Source organism: Chenopodium album, chromosome 11 (assembly GCF_948465745.1).
Source record: "Chenopodium album chromosome 11, dcCheAlbu1.1, whole genome shotgun sequence".
Lineage (NCBI taxonomy): Eukaryota > Viridiplantae > Streptophyta > Magnoliopsida > Caryophyllales > Amaranthaceae > Chenopodium > Chenopodium album.
In genome coordinates this window covers 58207152-58226425 of record NC_137844.1, presented here as the reverse complement: position 1 = coordinate 58226425, position 19274 = coordinate 58207152, and the positions used below count along the sequence as shown (strand labels likewise).

General features: G+C 33.6%; 4 protein-coding genes across 9 annotated transcripts; 2 read left to right on the top strand and 2 right to left on the bottom strand.

Moving 5' to 3' along the window:
• The first annotated feature begins 1168 nt into the window (after window positions 1-1168).
• On the top strand, window positions 1169-5728 carry LOC145567934 (plastid lipid-associated protein 3, chloroplastic-like). Its single transcript, XM_081627357.1, has 3 exons — window positions 1169-1895; window positions 3019-3214; window positions 5149-5728. The coding sequence occupies exons 1-3, from the start codon at window positions 1273-1275 to the stop codon at window positions 5455-5457; spliced, it is 1128 nt and encodes a 375-aa protein (XP_081483483.1). The 5' UTR covers window positions 1169-1272; the 3' UTR covers window positions 5458-5728.
• On the bottom strand, window positions 5563-7157 carry LOC145567935 (dolichol-phosphate mannose synthase subunit 2-like). Of its 6 annotated transcripts, none has more exons than XM_081627362.1 (4): window positions 7055-7157; window positions 6790-6877; window positions 6144-6266; window positions 5563-6060 (listed from the first exon to the last, which is right to left on the bottom strand). In XM_081627362.1, the coding sequence occupies exons 3-4, from the start codon at window positions 6231-6233 to the stop codon at window positions 5908-5910; spliced, it is 243 nt and encodes an 80-aa protein (XP_081483488.1). In that variant the 5' UTR covers window positions 6234-6266; window positions 6790-6877; window positions 7055-7157; the 3' UTR covers window positions 5563-5907. The 6 variants fall into 6 exon arrangements, with proteins under 6 accessions (XP_081483488.1, XP_081483490.1, XP_081483489.1 ...); XM_081627364.1 differs by having other exon boundaries at window positions 6144-6273; window positions 7019-7124; XM_081627363.1 differs by having other exon boundaries at window positions 7019-7123.
• A 1212-nt stretch (window positions 7158-8369) lies between these two features.
• LOC145569417 (uncharacterized) lies at window positions 8370-10948 on the bottom strand. The gene is made up of 2 exons (XM_081628761.1): window positions 10667-10948; window positions 8370-8978 (listed from the first exon to the last, which is right to left on the bottom strand). Exons 1-2 carry the CDS (start codon window positions 10795-10797, stop codon window positions 8507-8509), a joined length of 603 nt encoding a protein of 200 aa, XP_081484887.1. The 5' UTR covers window positions 10798-10948; the 3' UTR covers window positions 8370-8506.
• Window positions 10949-13746: 2798 nt separating this feature from the next.
• On the top strand, window positions 13747-15006 carry LOC145569416 (uncharacterized). The gene is made up of 3 exons (XM_081628760.1): window positions 13747-14121; window positions 14214-14258; window positions 14344-15006. Exons 1-3 carry the CDS (start codon window positions 13866-13868, stop codon window positions 14493-14495), a joined length of 453 nt encoding a protein of 150 aa, XP_081484886.1. The 5' UTR covers window positions 13747-13865; the 3' UTR covers window positions 14496-15006.
• The last annotated feature ends 4268 nt before the right edge of the window (window positions 15007-19274 follow it).

Here is a 19274-nt window from a genome sequence, read left to right as displayed (position 1 = left end):
CAAGACTAGAGTTATTACAAGGGTAAATGTTCATGTTATATACTCAATAACATTCGCGATCTAATTTGCTGTTCTATTTGGCTCTCAATAAATATGATGAATACTCGATTTAGGTATCAAAATTGGTTAAGTTAAGATGCTCAATTTGCCATGGATGGGACCAAGTACCACCTTTGGTTGAATATGAATTAATAACTAAGATATAAGTATTGTGAATAGTCTGAATATATACCTTGTTGGAGAGCTATAAGGAGATGTCTTTGTGCAAGGCTAAAGCTTCAATAGTGAAGACATTGATGATGCTCAGGTTGAAAGTGCTAGCATGGATATCGGGATAAGAAAATCGTCTCTAGTTGTCTCTAAGGTTGACTCCTCTACTATTGAGTTAAGAAAGACCAATACTAACATATACATTAATACATATACTCCACTTTGTTTAATAATAAGGAGTACAAAGTTTTGTGTATTAAACAGATGAAATCTACTTTAATTTATCTTGAGTAATATGATATCATGTCCGATATCGACATAATAAACATTCCATGTATCACTAAAAAAAACCAATTCATAATGTATTCATTTTTATTATTTCCCATTACTGATTTAAATTATTTTCATATACAATTGCAAACCATTGTCATATAAATTAATGGCACTTCTACTTTGAAATCCTAAAAAAACATACTCCCTCCATCCTCAAAACTTCGACCCTTTTAGCCTAATTTTAGTCCCAAAATAATCGACTCATTTGTATTAAAATACCCACCAATTTACAACAATGTTTGTGAAAATTAGCTTCTCATATAAAATTTTGTTTTTTTTTAATGTATTTTTAATACTTTATCTCTCTGCTTTTTTTACAAAATTCATGTAAATTTATCTTTCCAATATGTTTTTTTTTTCTTTTTATTTAAGTTTCTTAATAACCGCAAAATCAACCCAAAAAGGTCGAAGTTTTGGAGACGGGGGGACTACCTTTTAAATAGAGGTGTTGATTCAAATATAATTTGATTTTTTCATTGATTTCAAATTAAATTGGTCCGATCAGATTTTGACACCACTACTTTTGAACGGAGTGAGTATGTCGGCCAATCAATCCCTCACTCTACAGTTAACACTAGTCTTAATTCTCTCAAATATTGTGCAAAATATTTGAAGCCTTACAAAATTTGATCAATAGGTCCAAGTTAACAACATACACAAACAGAAAATATTAACAAAAACACCCATGTCCACCAAATCTCCCTCAATTTTTTCTTCCCATTAACAAAAATGACGATTCTCTCAACTCCACCACCTTCCATCTTCTTCCCCAAATCCTCAATCCTCCATTACAACCACAACCAGTTTTCTTCTTTCTCTCTCCTCCCTTCTCAAACCCCACTTCTTTCTCTCTCCTCCACGCGTCCTTCTTCCAGAACCTTCTTATCCTCCCGTTCTTCCGCTTCTTCCTCCGATGAAGACGATGAATGGGGCCCAGACCCAAAGCCCAAGCCCAACCCTTCCGCCTCCGTGAACCCACCTGAGTTCAATGTTTCTGTCACAGTTTCCGACGAATGGGGCGAGAAATCTGGGCCTGAGCCCAAGACTGAGTCCAGGTTCGCCGACTCCGACCCGCCCATTCGCGAGGATGAAGATGAATGGGGCCGTCTTGCAATTGATGGCGAAGAGATTAAGGAGAGAGAAACTAATGGTAGTAGTAGTACTTGGGTGAACAAGAATTGGGAGCTGAAGAGGTGTTTGTTGGATTCTCTTTATGGGTCGGAGCTCGGGTTTCGGGCCTCGGCTGAGGTTCGGGCTGAGGTATCGGAGCTTGTTAATCAACTCGAGGCGGCGAACCCGAATCCTAACCCGACAGAGGTTCCGGGCTTGCTTGATGGCAATTGGGTTTTGGTGTAAGCTTTTCTGTGTTCTTGTCTTGTGGTTTAATTTATCCCCTGTTTCTTCTACATTGTGAATTTGATTTCAATTCTTACTATGTTATGCTTACATTGATTTATAATGAAGTATTGAATGAATTGTTGTTTTTAATTTATAGGGAAGATCATCTTGTAGTCTTTTTTAGGGTGATAAGTGCAAAATGGGAATTTGTTGTGTGCCTGCATTTGGGTTGTTTTGTCACTGTTATACTAGTCACGTATCCTTTTTTGGGATGCTTGGAAAAAAGATGACATGCTTGTTAGGATAGTAGTGCGTGGATCATAATTGGATTTTTCGAAGTGCTCCTCACTTAGAATGAGTGATGGGGAGAATTAAGCAATGATGTATCCATATAAAGGATGTAGGCATGTAGCAGTGAATGAAGTTATATCCTTAATTATAAATGAATTAGGATAATGTGACAATTATGTATGGAAACAAGGGAGTATGATCAGTGACTCGCACACTAGTGAGGTTCCGTACTAAACCATGAAGTAACCCTCTAATCATGTTGGCTAGTCACCATCCTAATTCCTGATGATATTGTGATGTTGGGCACTATTTCTTCACACATGGGAAATTCCCATCATAAAGAAGCACTAGGAGATAAGATAGAGTATTAATTGCCATTTCTTGTGATTGGTTGCCATTTTCCTTCAGAATTTTATTCTGTTGAAATATTTTGAGGAAAAATTATGGTAGAACAGTGGAAGAGAGTTGGTGCATTAACAAGGAAATGTTGTCTTGAATCAGCCACGATTGTATGTTACTAAATGTCAATTTGTAAAAAGTTATAACTGACCCTGTAGTGTGTTTGTGTGTGTTTGTGTGTGTTGATATTCTTGTGTTCAATGAACCTTTAGATGTTAAAAGAGTTAATAGCAAATTCACAACATAAAACTTCAGAAAATAAGAGATCTTATATTCACATGCTAATATGCTATGAAGTTGAAGAATATATTGACATCTGATGCATATTATCATAAACATCCTTTGATATTAACGGTCATCATCTGGGATTTTGTCTGAGCTATAATAGGAAATTTTATTCATCTTCTTTACCATGCCTCATCTATCATTTTCTCTGTATTTTATCAGGTACACAGCCTTTTCTGAGTTGTTGCCTCTTCTTGCTCTTGGATCTACACCGTTGCTAAAAGTTCAACAAATATGTCAAGCCATTAGCACCACCAGCCAAACTGTGGAGAATTCAACCACATTGTCCAGTCCTTTTGCAACATTCTCATTTAGTGCAACAGCCAAATTTGATGTTAGTAGCCCTTCAAGGATACAGGTAATTGAACAAACCTTTGCTTTGTGGTGTGATGAATGTAGCTTGCACATGGTCTGGGCTATATATGGAATCAAGTTAATAGCGTTGTCGTTCAAATCAATACCTTGTGTTGTGGTGCCACTTTTAGTTGTTTTACTTGTTTATCTTATGTTACTGTTATGGCATTGCTTTCTTTTCATCATAATGAATCTTCTTTGCCCCTTCCAAAATTGCTCAATATCTCATTCCAAAAAATGTGTTCATGTAATCACATGTATTTCTCGGTACTGGGTAGGCACGGTACTTAAAGACAATAGAATTCAACGAAAATCCTAATGTAAAATCAGAATGATGCCATGTCCTAACTGCAATTGCCTACAATGAAATTGTTGTGTGGGTGAGTGTTTTGCTGGTTGGAGCCTTGGAGGGACGTAGTAGATGGTGCAGCCTTATCTACACAATTAATGTGCGGACTCTTAGGCTCAGACCATTCAAGTGCTCTCTTTGCCTTTTGTAGCCCCACCATTTGTATTCAGCTATAATAATTACTGTTAAGCATTTTATCAAAGATCAAGCTTTTTGAGGCTCCATGACTATGACGTTTAGATCTTGTGATTTGGAGATTAAAAGCTACACAATTGTAATTGTGTCGGATAGGGAATCAGTTTTAATATTCTATTTTTATATATGGGGATTGCTGATTTTTTTAGATGAAATTGGGCATGTGTACACTGTGTTTTCCTTTAAGTGATGGGGCTTGACCAAGAGATATGCTGGAATTGCAGTTATTTGGTTCTAAGTAAGAGAATTGAGTAGAGTAGGATTGAAATGGGTGGTAGTAGCTTCGATCTAGATTTTCGCATGGGTTCTGGGTTCTTTCCTTGATTTGTTGGATTGTTTGGTCTCTTCTCTCACTAGTTTTCTCTCTCTTTATGTTTTCTTGCATATCATCAGTTTACTTTTACACATATATACACATGCAAATAAATATATCATCACATACTCACATGGAATTTTGTTAGATTATATACTTGTATACACTAAAACTAAAAAGGGAAATTCACTTATTCACTATCTATCCAAACCACATTCATCCCCTTTTTTTTTCCTCCTCCATCTAATTACCCAACCTCTTCATAATCCTCAATTCCCCACCCCAGCCATTGCAAATATACTCACTCTCACCTCCATCTCTACCTAGAATTATCTTAAATTTATGCGAACCACTCAATGGATAACCATCCTTTAAGGCTTAAGGGACTCCATGAAAGCTTATAACCTTCTCAATAAACATTCAATAATGACTCATTGTTAGTTTAATTGCCACAAAACCTTTAGAATCTTCGACAGTTTGGGAAAGCAAGTAGAAAGAATCGATCCTTTGTTAAGTAGAAGGTTTGTCAAATAGGTCAGAGACTTCTGCGCCATTAAAGGTTATTTGGAACCTTATGCGCCCATTGGTCGGTTACATAAAGACATCTTGTGATCTTGTGTCTGTGATAGGCTATGTCACATGGACATGTCCGACATGGGTATGTGTCCAAGCGTCCGACTCGGCTTTTTTGTGGGGAAAAAAAAAAAAAAAAAAAAAGGTGAAGTGTCCAAAGTGTCATTCCCATGTCCGAGTATGAGATGAGATGAAATGAAGTATCCAAGTGTCATTCCCATGTCCGAGTGTCGAGTGTCCGGTGATAGGAAGCATATTTTATGAAGTGGACGATTCCAACCACTTTGGCCTCTTGGGATCTCGTGGGGTTTATGGAAAGTATCTCAACTCAATTCTTTTCAGGGTCTGAGATAGATTAAAGTTGTGTGTTGAAAAGTGTAATTCCCCACAGGTTGCAAATTTAAGTGAGGAGGAATTATTATTTTATTTCAGAATTTGATTATTTTGTTTCAGTTAAGATGTTTAAATGGAGATTAAATGTGCTAATCAGCTGATTTCTGATATGCAGGTTCAATTTAAAGAAGCCACTTTTGAGCCTCCAAAGATTAAATCTCAATTTGATCTTCCAGAGAATATAAATGTGTTTGGACAAAATATTACCCTTTCTCCTGTGCAGCAGCTCCTGAATCCTGTTCAGGAGGCAGCAGCAAGTATTTCACAGTCATTATATGGCCTGCCACCTCTTAAGTTTTCCATTCCAGGTGAACGCACTTCATCTTGGTTGCTATTCACATATGTCGATGAAGATTTTAGGATTTCAAGAGGAGATGGTGGCCTCTTTGTGCTTGTCAGAGAAGGGAGTCCGCTTCTTGACTAGAAGTGCAGATGTGCCCTTTTGGTGTTATTGGAAAGATATCTTGCTGTGCAGCGTTTGATACATTCTGTAAAGAGCTTACTTGTTTGTAATTGATTTTTCTTTAAGAAGGCACATTCCTTTCTTTAGCTTTATCATAGATAAGTAGTACAAGTAAGATATTGGGCTCAAGACTGCTAAGTGCCTGAAGAAATTTGTAACAGGCTAATGATTGTTTATCTTGCCACAAATACACTTATTTCAATAAAGCATTGCGAGTAATTTGCAGACTTTATATCGTTAAAGCAATGATTTACTATCCTCTTTCATTAAACTCTTCTCAATCCACCACATTGTTTTCAAGTGTACTCTTAACTCTTATACAAGTTAAACAAAGAAGCAAGGCCTTGCATCAAGAGTTTTGTTTCTGAGATGGTACCGCCCTCTAATATCATGGTCATGGAATAAATGAGATTAAGCCTTCTTCTTTTTGGATTTCAACATTACAGATCCAATGAAGACGCTCAAAAAACAAAGAAGTGTAACACCAGCAAGAACAGGGATGATGATCGCATACTCCTGAGGTAAGAAATACTGGTGGATGAAGTGGTCGCTGTCTACAAATGGCTGCAATGATCCATGAAGAATTTTTTTAGATAACATAAGCTCATACAGACTAAATATGAAAAATTAATCAGATTTGAACTTACCAGAATAATAACCCAGAAAGTATAGTACGTGAAAACTGATAAGCTGATACAACACAACAGAAAACCAACAGCCCTGTCTGCAAGCTCCATCAGTGTACGCTCCTCAGTCGTAGCAACTATGTTCTATATTCTGTGTAGTGAGAACTTGTTTCACAAAGGAAAATAAGCAGAAAGGCTAATTACACTAATATCGTCCAATTCATCCAATCCTAATCATCCACTTCCAAATATACAAGAGAATTTGTGTAATGCGAGTGTGAAAAAATGAATATGAAGAAGCAATTGAATCACCCACACAAATTGAAAAAACATATAGCAAAAAACAACATCAAATTGAATATGGAGAAGCAATTGAATCACCCACACAAATTGAACACCAATTTTCATTTGCGATGTAAATTTATAGTCTCAAGTTTAGATCAATCGAAAGCACATTCAAGTCTTTAATTATAGAACTAGATCGAATTGGGGAAAATTGAGGAAAAATTCAGAGTTAGCCCCTGCAATTACAAATTGCAAAACATAGAATTAGGAAAAGAAATTAGGAAACTTCAAGTCTTTAATTACAAAATTAGATCGAATTGTCAAGGATTGCATACAATCGATTATTGAAGATAAAATTAGGGTTTAGAGGAGAGAGAAATACCAAGGTAAAACTGTGATCCGACGGAGATGAACGCGCTAGGAAGTCGCCGACCGTCGACTACACGCCGTTAAGATCGTAGTTGTGTAATCTTGTTAGATGGATAAAAAAATTATTCAATTAGAATTAGGATTACATTCGCATAGCATTATCCCAAACTTATTTCCATAAATAATAAAGCGGTTAATAGTATTATATATACTAACCCAAATATTTGAGTTTTCTCACTTACAATTTTCATACACCAATAATTTTCTATCTTACGCACCTTTTCTTAATTGAGAAAGTATTTTCAACTAGTTTCTAAGATCATCAGTTGCAATAATGGTGATGTTGATTAAGCTTTTTGGAAAAGAGATTTTTGTAGAAGGAAATAGTAATGACAATGTCAACAACCCTGAAGAAGCATGTAGTAGTAATAGTAATGATACTATCACTACGATTAAACTTTTTGGTAAAAAGATTTATGCACGAATAAAAAATAATGACAACGTCAATAAGGCTATCATCCCTGAAGAAGCATATAGTTGTAATGCTAGTGTTATGACTAATAATAACTCTCTTGTTATACATCAAGAAAAATCAAAAAAGGGTGCTAAAGAGAGGTTGTCCTTCGGAGCAAGGCCATAATAAGTCATCTAAGATACCAAAGAAGCAAAAAAATCCAGGGCTGAGCAAAGAGGAAAAGAAAAAGGCAAAATTTAAACCCCCGAATCTTCCAAGTGAACTCGTAGAGAAAGCAATGGGTATGGGAGGTGGTAGCGGTGAGGTGCCTAAGCTTGTAATGCAAAAATACATTCCTTTTGCGGATGTGTGGGAACGACAAAATCGATTATTGATTCCCAAGAGGGACATGCGGGAGCATAATGGACTTATTTTAACCGATGGAGAAAAGAGAGAATTGGAAGAAGGCGGCGATATTAGGGTGACTTTAATATTGCAAAACAAAGAAGAGATGGAGCTAAATCTATCAATGTGGGCAAAGAATGAGATTGATAATAACAAAAAGAATCTGATGCTGCAAAGTAGTTGGTGGGATGTGAAAAACAAAATTAATCTCAAACAAGGTGATGTTGGTCAATTATGGTCGTTTAGGTTTGGACAAGAAAGAAAGATTGGCTTTGTTTTCCTCCAAGTTGTTAATGACAATAACCAACATAATAATGCACTTGCTATAGCTTAATTAGCTATTGATATTCTTTTAAATTTTTTTTTTTCATAAAAAAAGAGTGAGTACGAAATTTAAGGGAGTGGCCGATGTTACTCCTTTGAAGTTCACTGTAGACTGTCGAGAATTTTCCGGCAACTAGTGCTGCCATTATTAGGTTGTTTTTATCTTTTTCCAATTTTAATAGGCTGTACTCTTTATGATAATAAGCATGTTCTCATTGTTTAAATTTGCCTTTGTTTCATACTTTCATATCCTTTTTGTATTCACAATGGAATCATGCAAGGTTTAAGCCCTTAAAGGTACACAAAATTGACATCATGTTCACAGACTCGATGAAATTGAATCCGATGTTAACACCACCTAATTACAGTAATTTTCTGAGAGCGATTCACTGGGATAAAAACAATTAACAAACAGAGGGGGGGGGGGGGGGGGGGGGGAAGAGTTTCTATCTCTAACTTTATGACATTGGCCACAAGATGTCCAAGTCCAACAGACTTCAGTAAATTAACAACATAGAAGAGGAAGAATAAAGGCTGATCAAAGAGGCTAATGCTGTTGCATCCACAGCCTGATATCCTCTCTAATGACCCTTCTATATCCCAAACTTCCACTGCTTGGGGCCAACCATTGAGGGCCAATGAGGAAAAGTTGCCTGTACTGGGAGCCAACGGACTTCGGATGCCGTGCCATGATTGTGATGGAGGGAAAAGCTGTAGACCATGTAGGTCTAGTAGCAGAAAACAGATGCCTATCAGAACCCTTTTCAGAACTCCTGGTGCTGAATTTCTGGGTGTTGCCATCGTTTTTCTGGTGATAGTCTGATTGCTTAGTCATGGTAGTGCCTTGGTTGTGATTTCCTGGAGGCAACTCGTGGGGTGCACCACGGATATTGGCTGATGGTTTCATCTTGTCGAGCCATCTGAGGATCCAGTTCCCAACATTTCGACCTACTTGTATGTCTCTATCTTGAATGTTCCGATGAACCCTTAGTGCTACATCAAATACAGCTCTCGTTCGTCTGAATAAAATACAATAATTTAAGTTAGCAGCACATAAGTGACATCACCGTAGACTTTATTAATACTATTTGAAAAGTAGCCTGGCAGGGGAAAATTTTCAAACTTAATCTAACATAAGACACTCCCAAAACCTTCTACTGGGTAATCCTCACCAATTCTTCATTTACCAACAACCCACTTAAATACTTTGGAAAAACATGAAGACACCATTCAAATTCAGCAAAATAACCATTTATCTGACATGCTCATAGACGTGCTTATCTAGATTCAAGACATCAGAGATGCTGCTCAGAGTGGTTGTCATAAATGTAATCATTCATTGACAGAGAAGTAACAAATCTCCTAAGGCTCCAATGACTTAGAAAATAGATACGTATGGTTTTACATAGCAGAGATATTTCTTGCTATGCCTGCTCTACCGCAGTTTGCAGCAAGCAATGGAATATCAAACAGCATGTAATCATGCACCAAAATACACTCATATTGCAATTGGTGGACAGCAAATCAAGTGCAAAACCCAGGGCTGTGCAATATAAAATCCAAGTCTTGCTATCTTAGATACTAAAGACAAAATATCAGCAATCCAGCATCAAAGTAAGCTAGTTTTGGCATTTCAAACATTTTCTTACCCACTAGTCCTCTATGCGAATCCCACTATTGATTGTTTACTTCAGATAGAGGGTGAAACCAACTTCAAAGGTATCAGGACCATCACTCATTGTCTTATGATTTACAATACTGCTGATGAGTGATGACCAAAAGTGCAGTACATCCAAAATGCAAACTGCATAAACTTGTCTACCAATTTGCCTCCTTCACTTTAGCCTTAGAAGACCAACGTTCCTAGAACTAGAGAAATAGATTAGTCAGTAACCAATTTCCTAACCTAACCAACTTCATACATCTAATGCTTTTTTTTACTTTCTTCGTCTCATGAGATACAAGATTACAAGTACCATGTCCTCCGCACCCCTAAACTTCATTTTGCTGAAGGGTTCAAATTAAATGCAAAGGATTGATCCTAACACTTACAAATGTATTAGCTCCAACACACGAGTTGAGTTGACAAATCACTTCACTACTTGGACTATATATTAATATATACCTAATCTAGAGCTAATCTATTTCCAATTGGAGCATTAATAGCCAACATTATAACAAATGTTGCAAAGTTTGTACACGAGAATCGTTTATGAATCGGCAAATCCATCACTAGGTTTATGGCTTCATACATTATTTAACCTTATTAGTTATTAATCCCTACTGTATACCTTCTTCACACAATTAATGGTCCAAATAGCTAAGCAAATAAGCATACCAAACAAACAAACTAGAAGAAAACAAATACAAAGTTAAAATTAAACTAGAGAATATTCTTTTATTCATCACTCGTTAACAAGAAACCTGGAGCATATTCTAAATCAAACCCAAATTGCAACCACCGCCTAATTAATCTCCTGAAAGAACTACAATGAACCCTAAAACTTCTGCTAAAACCCCAAATCATCAACATTCAACATCAATTCCCAAAAAACAAAAAATCAATCCAACATTACACAGTATAATAGCAAATTATCACTAATTTCACAGATTATAATGTCTTATGATCATACAAATAATCACATTTTGCCAATTAAAATCAAAAGGCATAAGAAGAAAGTATAGAAACGAAGAAAAAGAAAGAAACCTTTGAGCAAAATTACGAATCTTAAGGTGTTTATGCGAAATAAGACGACGTTGAATCTTCAAAGCAAGTCTATAAGTTCGTTTCAATCCCAAGAAATAGGCCGTCGCTAATGTTATCTCCCATAACACCATTTCTGGTTTTTTGTTTATCTTTCTTCTCAAGTTTTTCTGGGTTGATCGAAGAAGAAGAGTGAGATTTCTATTATAGCAAGTTACAAAGATCGTCAAAAGTACCGCCAGAAATTTCTTCCTATTTTTGTTTTTGTTTTGTTTTTTTTTTTTTTTCAGAAAAATTGGAGGCGTAGTTGGTGTTTATATGGTCTGTACTCAGAAAAATGGAGGTCTTGGTCTTGTTATTTTGGATTATAAAATTACTATATTTTGTTGGGCCTAATTGGGCTGGAACTGTATTGAATGATTGGGCTATTCAGTATCATTGGGCTTTATTTATTCCATGGATCAATTTTTTTTAAAGAATCAAACCCATAGTTCATCATTTCCTGGGTTACATTTTGACATCATATCTCATTGTTTGATGATCCACAGTTCCACACCTAAACTAAACTCGTTATGTAGTTACATATTCACGGATCCTCTTGTTCTTGTCCAAGTTCTGACATAGTACTGTAGTAACATCTAAAGAGTTATGAAGAAAGATGAGGGATTCTTCTAAACAAATAAAACGGAGGGAGTATAAATAAGAGATTCTTATATACACTATTCTTATATATACCCGGGTGAACCATACACTCATGAGCATTTTATTCTCATTTTGATGATTTTTTTTTTTTTTTAATCATTAAAATAAGTGCAAAAACCAACCAACAAATTCTAAGTATAAATTAATAGGCATATGAGATGTTGAAATTTTAGGTGTTGGGTGGGTGGATTCATAGTGAAACGAACTCACTCAATACTTTGTAAAATCTAAACATTGGTTATATACGAGTATCATTTCTAAGTATGTTGTTCTTGTGAGTTGCCACAAGTTCTTCCTTATCCACAAAGATAACAATAAAAAAGTTTATTCTTCTTCAATAAGTTATGATGATAAAAGAAACTAGTGATCCACAATCTATCCAACTTTTGTAATCAAAGTGATGAATCGATTCAAAAATTAAAAGTTATGAGAAATGTTGAAAAAGGTTAGCAAATAGCAACCCATTGATATGGAAGATGGCAATTTTTATATGGAAGATTGGAAGCTAGCATCTTATGTAAAACGTAGCATACACTGAGTTGTCGAAACAATTCATACTTTTTGAAGTCCTTTTAATATATTTTGATTTTTGAATAGTATATTAAGAAAATTTGCCAAAACATATGTTTAAATACTTTCTCCTATAACTCAAACAATTTTCCCTCAAAATTCTCATCTAATATCATCCCTCTGAAATTTGTCATGACTGGACTGCACTCATTAGATTTAACCTATCATTTCAAGCTTTTTATATGACTTATACAACTCTACATTACCATAAGAGTGTAAGCTGTTTAGCCTATAAAAAAGTATGCATAGATAAGACTAAATATCACATTTTATGTATCATCCTCAAAACCATATACGTTAAACTACTTTTAATTGAAATCTACCAACCAACGTTAAAAATGCTTAATCTAATCCGTAATAATCCCTAATCAACAACATCATGAAATCAATAATTGAGCTTTGTACTATATTATCGTTGCATTTCACTCTCCTACATATACTACGTACACAAGCTCCATCCATTCATATAATGAAACGTAAAAGTGTAAAACGTTCATAACCATTGATAACTACATAAAGTAAACACTCTCATCACACACTTCCAACGGTCACCTTCATCCTCAAAAATAAACAAACCGAAAAGCCAACGGTCACCGACAGATTGGATAAAAATAAACTGACCACAAATAAACCAACTTACTTTACCTCCACTTAACATATACTTCCTCCGTTTTTTATAGTTAAAACACTTTCCTAAAATAGAATTGTCACAATACTTACAACACAATATAATTGAGAAGAATTTTATGTCAAAAGTTATACTATAACCCTTATTATAATCTCATAACCCACTAAATTATACTCTTAATAATCTCTCTCTTTCATTTTAAATGTTTTAAATCACATGTAACCCACTTTTTCTTAAATACCGTAAAAAAAAACAGAGAAAATACTACGTATTATCTTGGGCCTACCATTTTACACCCTAAAGTCACATGCAAATTGCAATTATCACAAACGATATAAAAAAAAAAGGCTTTAATATCCTCCCTTCTACGACAAGCTTATGGGCCCGCCAGTTAAATGCCCTAATCCCTATTTCTACGTCTACTGTCTTTAATTTTGACTTTTTACCAATTACTCTTGTTATTTACCATAAGTTAATTGAAATTACTTTAGATAATCATAGATTCATAGGTCATAAACTCATAATCAACTCAATTGATTCTTACCAAATCTTAATCATTGTTCATATTTGTAAAGGATTGTATTATAGAGATGACAATCTTTACTTTATTAGGTTAAGAAATACTACTTACCTCGTATGTCAGAATAAAAATATATTTTTATGAAATAATATTTTTTTTACATAATAAAAATAGATTTTACCTGGTATGTCATAATAATTTTTTCTTGATGTATTTTTTATCAATTATCACAAAATTAATCTCATAACAAGTATTTAGAATCATTGTCCTATCTAGAGAATAAAATACATTATCCAACATATTTTTTGAGCTTATTTTCGTTGAGGTGAATATACATTATTTGAACTTATATATCGAAATAAATCAATATAAGATTAGTTTCAATTCAACTTTTAGCTTATTTGAATTTATTTTGTCTAAAATACATTCCTTTTATATCTTAGATAAGTACAAATTAGATGATCAAAGACTCTAAAACTTTCTTTATTTGTTTGAAAATAATACTCCGTGGTTAAATACAATAAAAGAATTCCAATAATGAAATTGCTAAATTAATTTAGGTCAAATAATTCACATTACTTAATAAAAATAATAAAATTCTGAAGTGGAAAGGGGAAAAAACCAAAAAGAAATAAATTTTCCGCTCTAAATAATGCGCTCCTCCAACTAAAACCTCGACTGAGACTCCCTCAGACCATTATCATCTCTCACACTCTCTCTCTCTCCAGCTATTCTCTTTCTCTTTCTCTCTCTTCCCTCATCTCTTTCTCTCTCCTCTAAACATGCAGCGGCAATCGTTAGGCTCTCCTGGCAGAGGAGCAACATTATCCAAAGACGACGCCGCTTCAATTTCCGACGACCTCAAACGACGCGAATCTATTCCGTCCTCACTTTCCGGCGATGATGACGACGAAATTAAGCCGGAAAAACCTCTCCGATGTCATTCTCAACCGGAGAAGTTTGTTCATCTCATTCCTATCCTCATTCTTCTCTGCTTCTTCATCTTATATCTCTCCTCCCACGATCCTTCTACCAAAGGTAAATTCAATTTCATCTTCATTCTTCAATTATTCTTCCGATTAAACTATACAAATTGACATTTTCGTCGTCTTTTTGGTATTCTTTTGCAGAGTTGGCGCAGTTTAATCTGTTCAATCAACCAGAGAAACTCATAGGTAAAAATGCTGATGACTTCAAATACATCAATTTTATGCTCCTTATAATATATAGATGAATTGATTTGATTATTAATCTTTGTAGATTCGACCGACATTGACGACATTGGAAGAGCTGAAAATAAATTCAAAGGAAACGGCGTATTTGCGACACGAAGCTTACGGAATTTGCAAGAGGAAGTTGAAGATGACGACATTCCGAAATTACGTTCTCATCGGAAACTCGGCGATTTTTAGTCGCACGTGTGAAGAAGGAAGCTCATCGTCAATATTCCGCACGTATACACATCCCGGTAGAAAAATTCGCTGATTTTAATTAAATTTTTTAATTTAATGTTCAATTATTTGTTCCTTTTTCATATATTCCAGAAGTAAAAAAAAATGAAGCATAATGTAATTTGATACTACTGGATATATAGACAGTATTTCTGTACAAATAAAATTCGTCCTCTGCTTTCAATAAATATCTAAATCTACCGACAAAAAAATTAAGGAAAAAAAAAGCTAAAATGTGCAAGAGAGGAGGCGCAATGTAGATAAAGGTGCGCCGGAGATGAGTGGTTGGAGTCCAGCTGGGGGGATGGAGCCGTTACTCTGATGACCTTGGAGTGCGGTTTAATGAGTTGGAGTTTGGGTCTGCCAACCTGGAAAGTTATTTATCTTTTTTACGGATTTTATGTATGGAGTAATTCTTTTTTTACAGTGTCTATTGGGCTTGCCCAGCCTTGTAGTGCTTGTAATTCCGACCCAATTTACTCGTGTTCTCGTTGTTTAACTTTTGCATTATTCGTATGTACTAATACTAATTTTGATTAGAGGCGGTGGCAAACTAATTTGGGTTCGACGAAGTCGGATCGAGCCTTATTTCAAAAATGAATCATGCTAAATTATTGTGTTTATGCAAGCCAAAATCTAAATTGGATATTTTTAGAGTCGATTTTGAATTGGGTCGGTTGGAGGTTTTGACACCTCTAAGTTTGATCATATATATTTACCATTGTAAAAAACATGGTGTTATTGTTGAAGGTGTTGGATTGTCTTAATTTATATTATACGACCATTTCCATGATCAAATTTTATGTACTTGGGACTTGTTATTTTCAGCTTATTTTCAGTTCAGTTTAGTTCTTAATTTCCTTCTCTCATAAAATATTAAGTTTGGTTCAGCTTCAATCAGTTCAGTTCAGTTCAATTCAACTTAGTTCAGTAATCAAAATAGGCCCTTGGTATTAATTTTTTTTAACATAATACAGTAGTAGTACTATGTGAGCAAAGAATATCAATGATTAAAAGTGTATTTACAAAGTATACAAGTTAAACTAGTATAGTAATTTTAAGGAAACAGAAAAGGGAACATAAGTTACATAGCTCACAGAGGTGGTAGGGTTTCTGGTTGTCCTCCTTACAAATAAAAAAAAGGGGCAGAGCAAATAAAGTGAAGGTGATGTGATTTAATTAACAGTAGGTGAACACTTAATTTACACTGATATCTGTACAAATATGGGTTGGAAGAAGTATATTGCATGGTGGAGATGTTACACTTAATAAACTATCCCAAATTACATTGGCATTTATTGGTGTATTGTATTTAAAATTAGGTGAATGATAAATTTTGGAAATAAATTGTTGGTGTTAGTTCTGGTAAGATGGTTTAACTTTTGATTTTGATCTTAACTACCCTATATTACCATTAATTTGTTCTTTTGTAAATTATTACATGATTCATAATCACCTTATTCACCTATATATATCAAGTAGTGTCGGTTTCTCCTTGTTTGGCCTAATCTCAATTGCACCTTTTTTGTTCCCCTGTTTCTTTCCTCTATGTAATCCTAATCGTTCATTTCATAATGATCAACTATATCATTGAACTCGAATTAATCAAGTTATACGAAGTATATAATACGAGTAGTATGAGCCTAACGATCTATTCATCTGTAATTGATTTTTTTGTAGTATGAGCCTAATGAATTAATCAAGTCTATTGAACTTGTAAAATTCTTTCAATCATTTTCTCAGGGTGAAAATGGGTGAAACTGTGCATTCAACTTTTATTGATTCCTTTATCTTTTCTCTTTGTGACATCCAATTAATGATAAAAGAATGGAAGCAAAAGATTGATGGAATGATCATTGCCAAATATAAAAATAAATAATTAGATAAATTACAGATGGATGATGAAATTATCAATCAAGATAAATTTAATAATTAAAACTTAGCGATTAAGTAGGTCACAAGCCACCCAAGTGTCTTAATGCTCAACCCTTTGAAGTACGTGTATTATTTTGATGAATACTTTTGTGGGGCCCTTTTCACTGTTCACTCACACTTTTCTTTCATTTTCTTGTCTCACTGGTCTTGTTGTTCTTGCCCATTGTTTTCTTTGCATAATTGCTCTTATCTTCATTACTTAATTTAATTTTATATACAAGTATCTAAGGTATCATCAATCTTTAGATTATATTCTTCTTGCTTAATAATTTGTATTCTTCTGTCTTCTTCTCAAAAAGAAAGGTCTTCTTCATTCTAGTAACTACCTTGCACTTTAACTAGTAGGACACGGAGTATATAGTTATATTATTCATCGATTAGGAACTGATTTTGATGCTCCCATTGTGAGAACAAAATTATTCAACGATTAAAATGTCGAAAATATTTCTCTCTAGCGATCAATCTTACATATGTCACTTGTTGAATCATCATCAAACTATACTATATATGTCACTTTGAATTATAAACCCTCAATATTTTTCAAGTAGTGGACCCTTTATATTGTGCAATGTGCATGGTAGTATAAATATTTATGTTGTACGATTTGGCTACGGAATTATGAGTTTTGATTATTATAAATTCCAACCGACAGTCTTATTGATGTCATTTTTATTGTTTAGGGTAGAAATGTACATTAGAATTCTAATTTTTTTTTTTTTTTTTTTTTTTTTTTTTTTTTTTTTTTTTTTTTTGAGGAAAAGAACTCTAAATTAATATTGTACAAAGATAAGCACGGAATCATGTACAAATACATGGTGCAATACTGCAATGTACACGGTACTCATACATGCCTGTAATTAGTCATGGCTCATTGGACATGCCGCTTACGCAATTCTTATTAACTCACTGACCTCACTGCACTACATTACCATACTACTACCTACCGTTAATTAAAATGAAAACATTGTTATTGATTGTTCTTTTTTATTTAATTTTTTTTTTTTTATCGAGCTTAACTTTTTACCAAAAACTCCACTTATTTGGTTCCAGATCTAAACTTGATTTTTTTGAGTTTTCAGCATAATTAATAAGGAGTTGAGATTAATTAAAGCTGTAAGCAGATTGACATTCTGTTATGCTAAATTCAATCACACTCATTTTAGTAAAATAAAGTTCATATAAAAAGTTGATAAATTTTTTAGTAGTATTAAGAGTTTTTTTTTTTTTTTTTTTTGAGTTAAGACAACTAAAAGAAGAATAAATTCGTATAAAAAGAGTTGCTTCAATATATATATATATATATATATATATATATATATATATATAAAGAGCTACACCATGTAATTTCAATTTCAATTTACAATGTTACGATTTACATACTAAGGAGTAAATTTTTACCTCGTATAAGTTAGGATAAGTGAAAAGTGAATAAAAGGCATATTGATTTCGTAATCACCCATTACCTTACAAACTACGGAGTACTGAGCTAAGTGAAGGTTGATACTTGATACAACATTTATCACTTAGAAATATGGGAGTAGAATGCAAGTGTCAAATGTAAAATTTATAATTACTAACTCCCTACTACTCTATCAACGTTTTCAGCACGGTACGGGGACAATGTCAATAGTGTTTGGAATCTTCTGTATTAAACTACTTCCACCATCATTATTTATTAATTACACATTGTCAATTTGTTTATAAACAATGCTTAATTATTTGCACTTTTTATATCATTAAATTTATACTGAATTCGTGGAAGTAGTAATTTTATATTCCTGTGTTGGCCACGACAACAGGACGAATTTTACTGCTACTTGCCTACTTTGCAGTTATAAATAGTAAGTTGCCATTAAAAGAGGTGACTTTACTGATGGATTTCATGGAAATACTACGTGTTTTTCTTTTTCTAGGTAGTACTCCGTAATTTGTATGTATTTGATTAATACGAGTACTTTAACCTACCTTCATTAATTACTATGTGTAACTTTAAGGTATTATTTACTATAGAGTAGATATAAAAAATTTCAAAGTTGCATATAATTAATATTCAATGGAGTTACGAAATAGTGTTTATAATCTGGAGTGATTAATCTAAGCATGATTGAGATTCTAGTAGTACTCCATACTTAAAATGCAATAACACACCGTTTTTAGATTAGCAAAACACCGTTTTATTGACATAATTACTGAAGATAAACATGTGAAATTAGGAAGGAAGGTGAGTGTTAAGAAGTATAATAGAGAGTGCTGATCTTAAATGAGATCGAAATTTAACCAAATAATGCATAAAACATACTAGCATTTTTTTGCTTATATTCAATAATAGGTTAAAATCCCGTACAAAGCACGACTGTTAAACATTTTTGACAATAATATTACAAAATATAAAATATATAAAAGATATTCAAAAATATATTTAATAAAATTTTGCAAAAAAAAAATATTATAAAAAAAAAAGAGAGAGAGACTCGAAAAGGCGGGAAAAATTTTCACAAGATAATGAAAAATGTCATGAAAGGATTTGCACTAAGCTAATACTGTACTACTTCATATGTTCTTTTTTATTGGGTACATTTTGACTTTATATGTTTATCAATGCATTTTTTTGACTATAAATATATTTTAATGCATAATAATAAAAAAAATATAACGATTTAATATTAATAAAGTATTTGTTGAACGAAGTAAACAAGATTTCACATGATTATATTGTGTCTTATATATTAGGAGTATTTTAGAAGATTATCTTAAATGGTGCTAAAAATTAAAACGTAATAATAAGGAATAGAGGGAGTATCAACT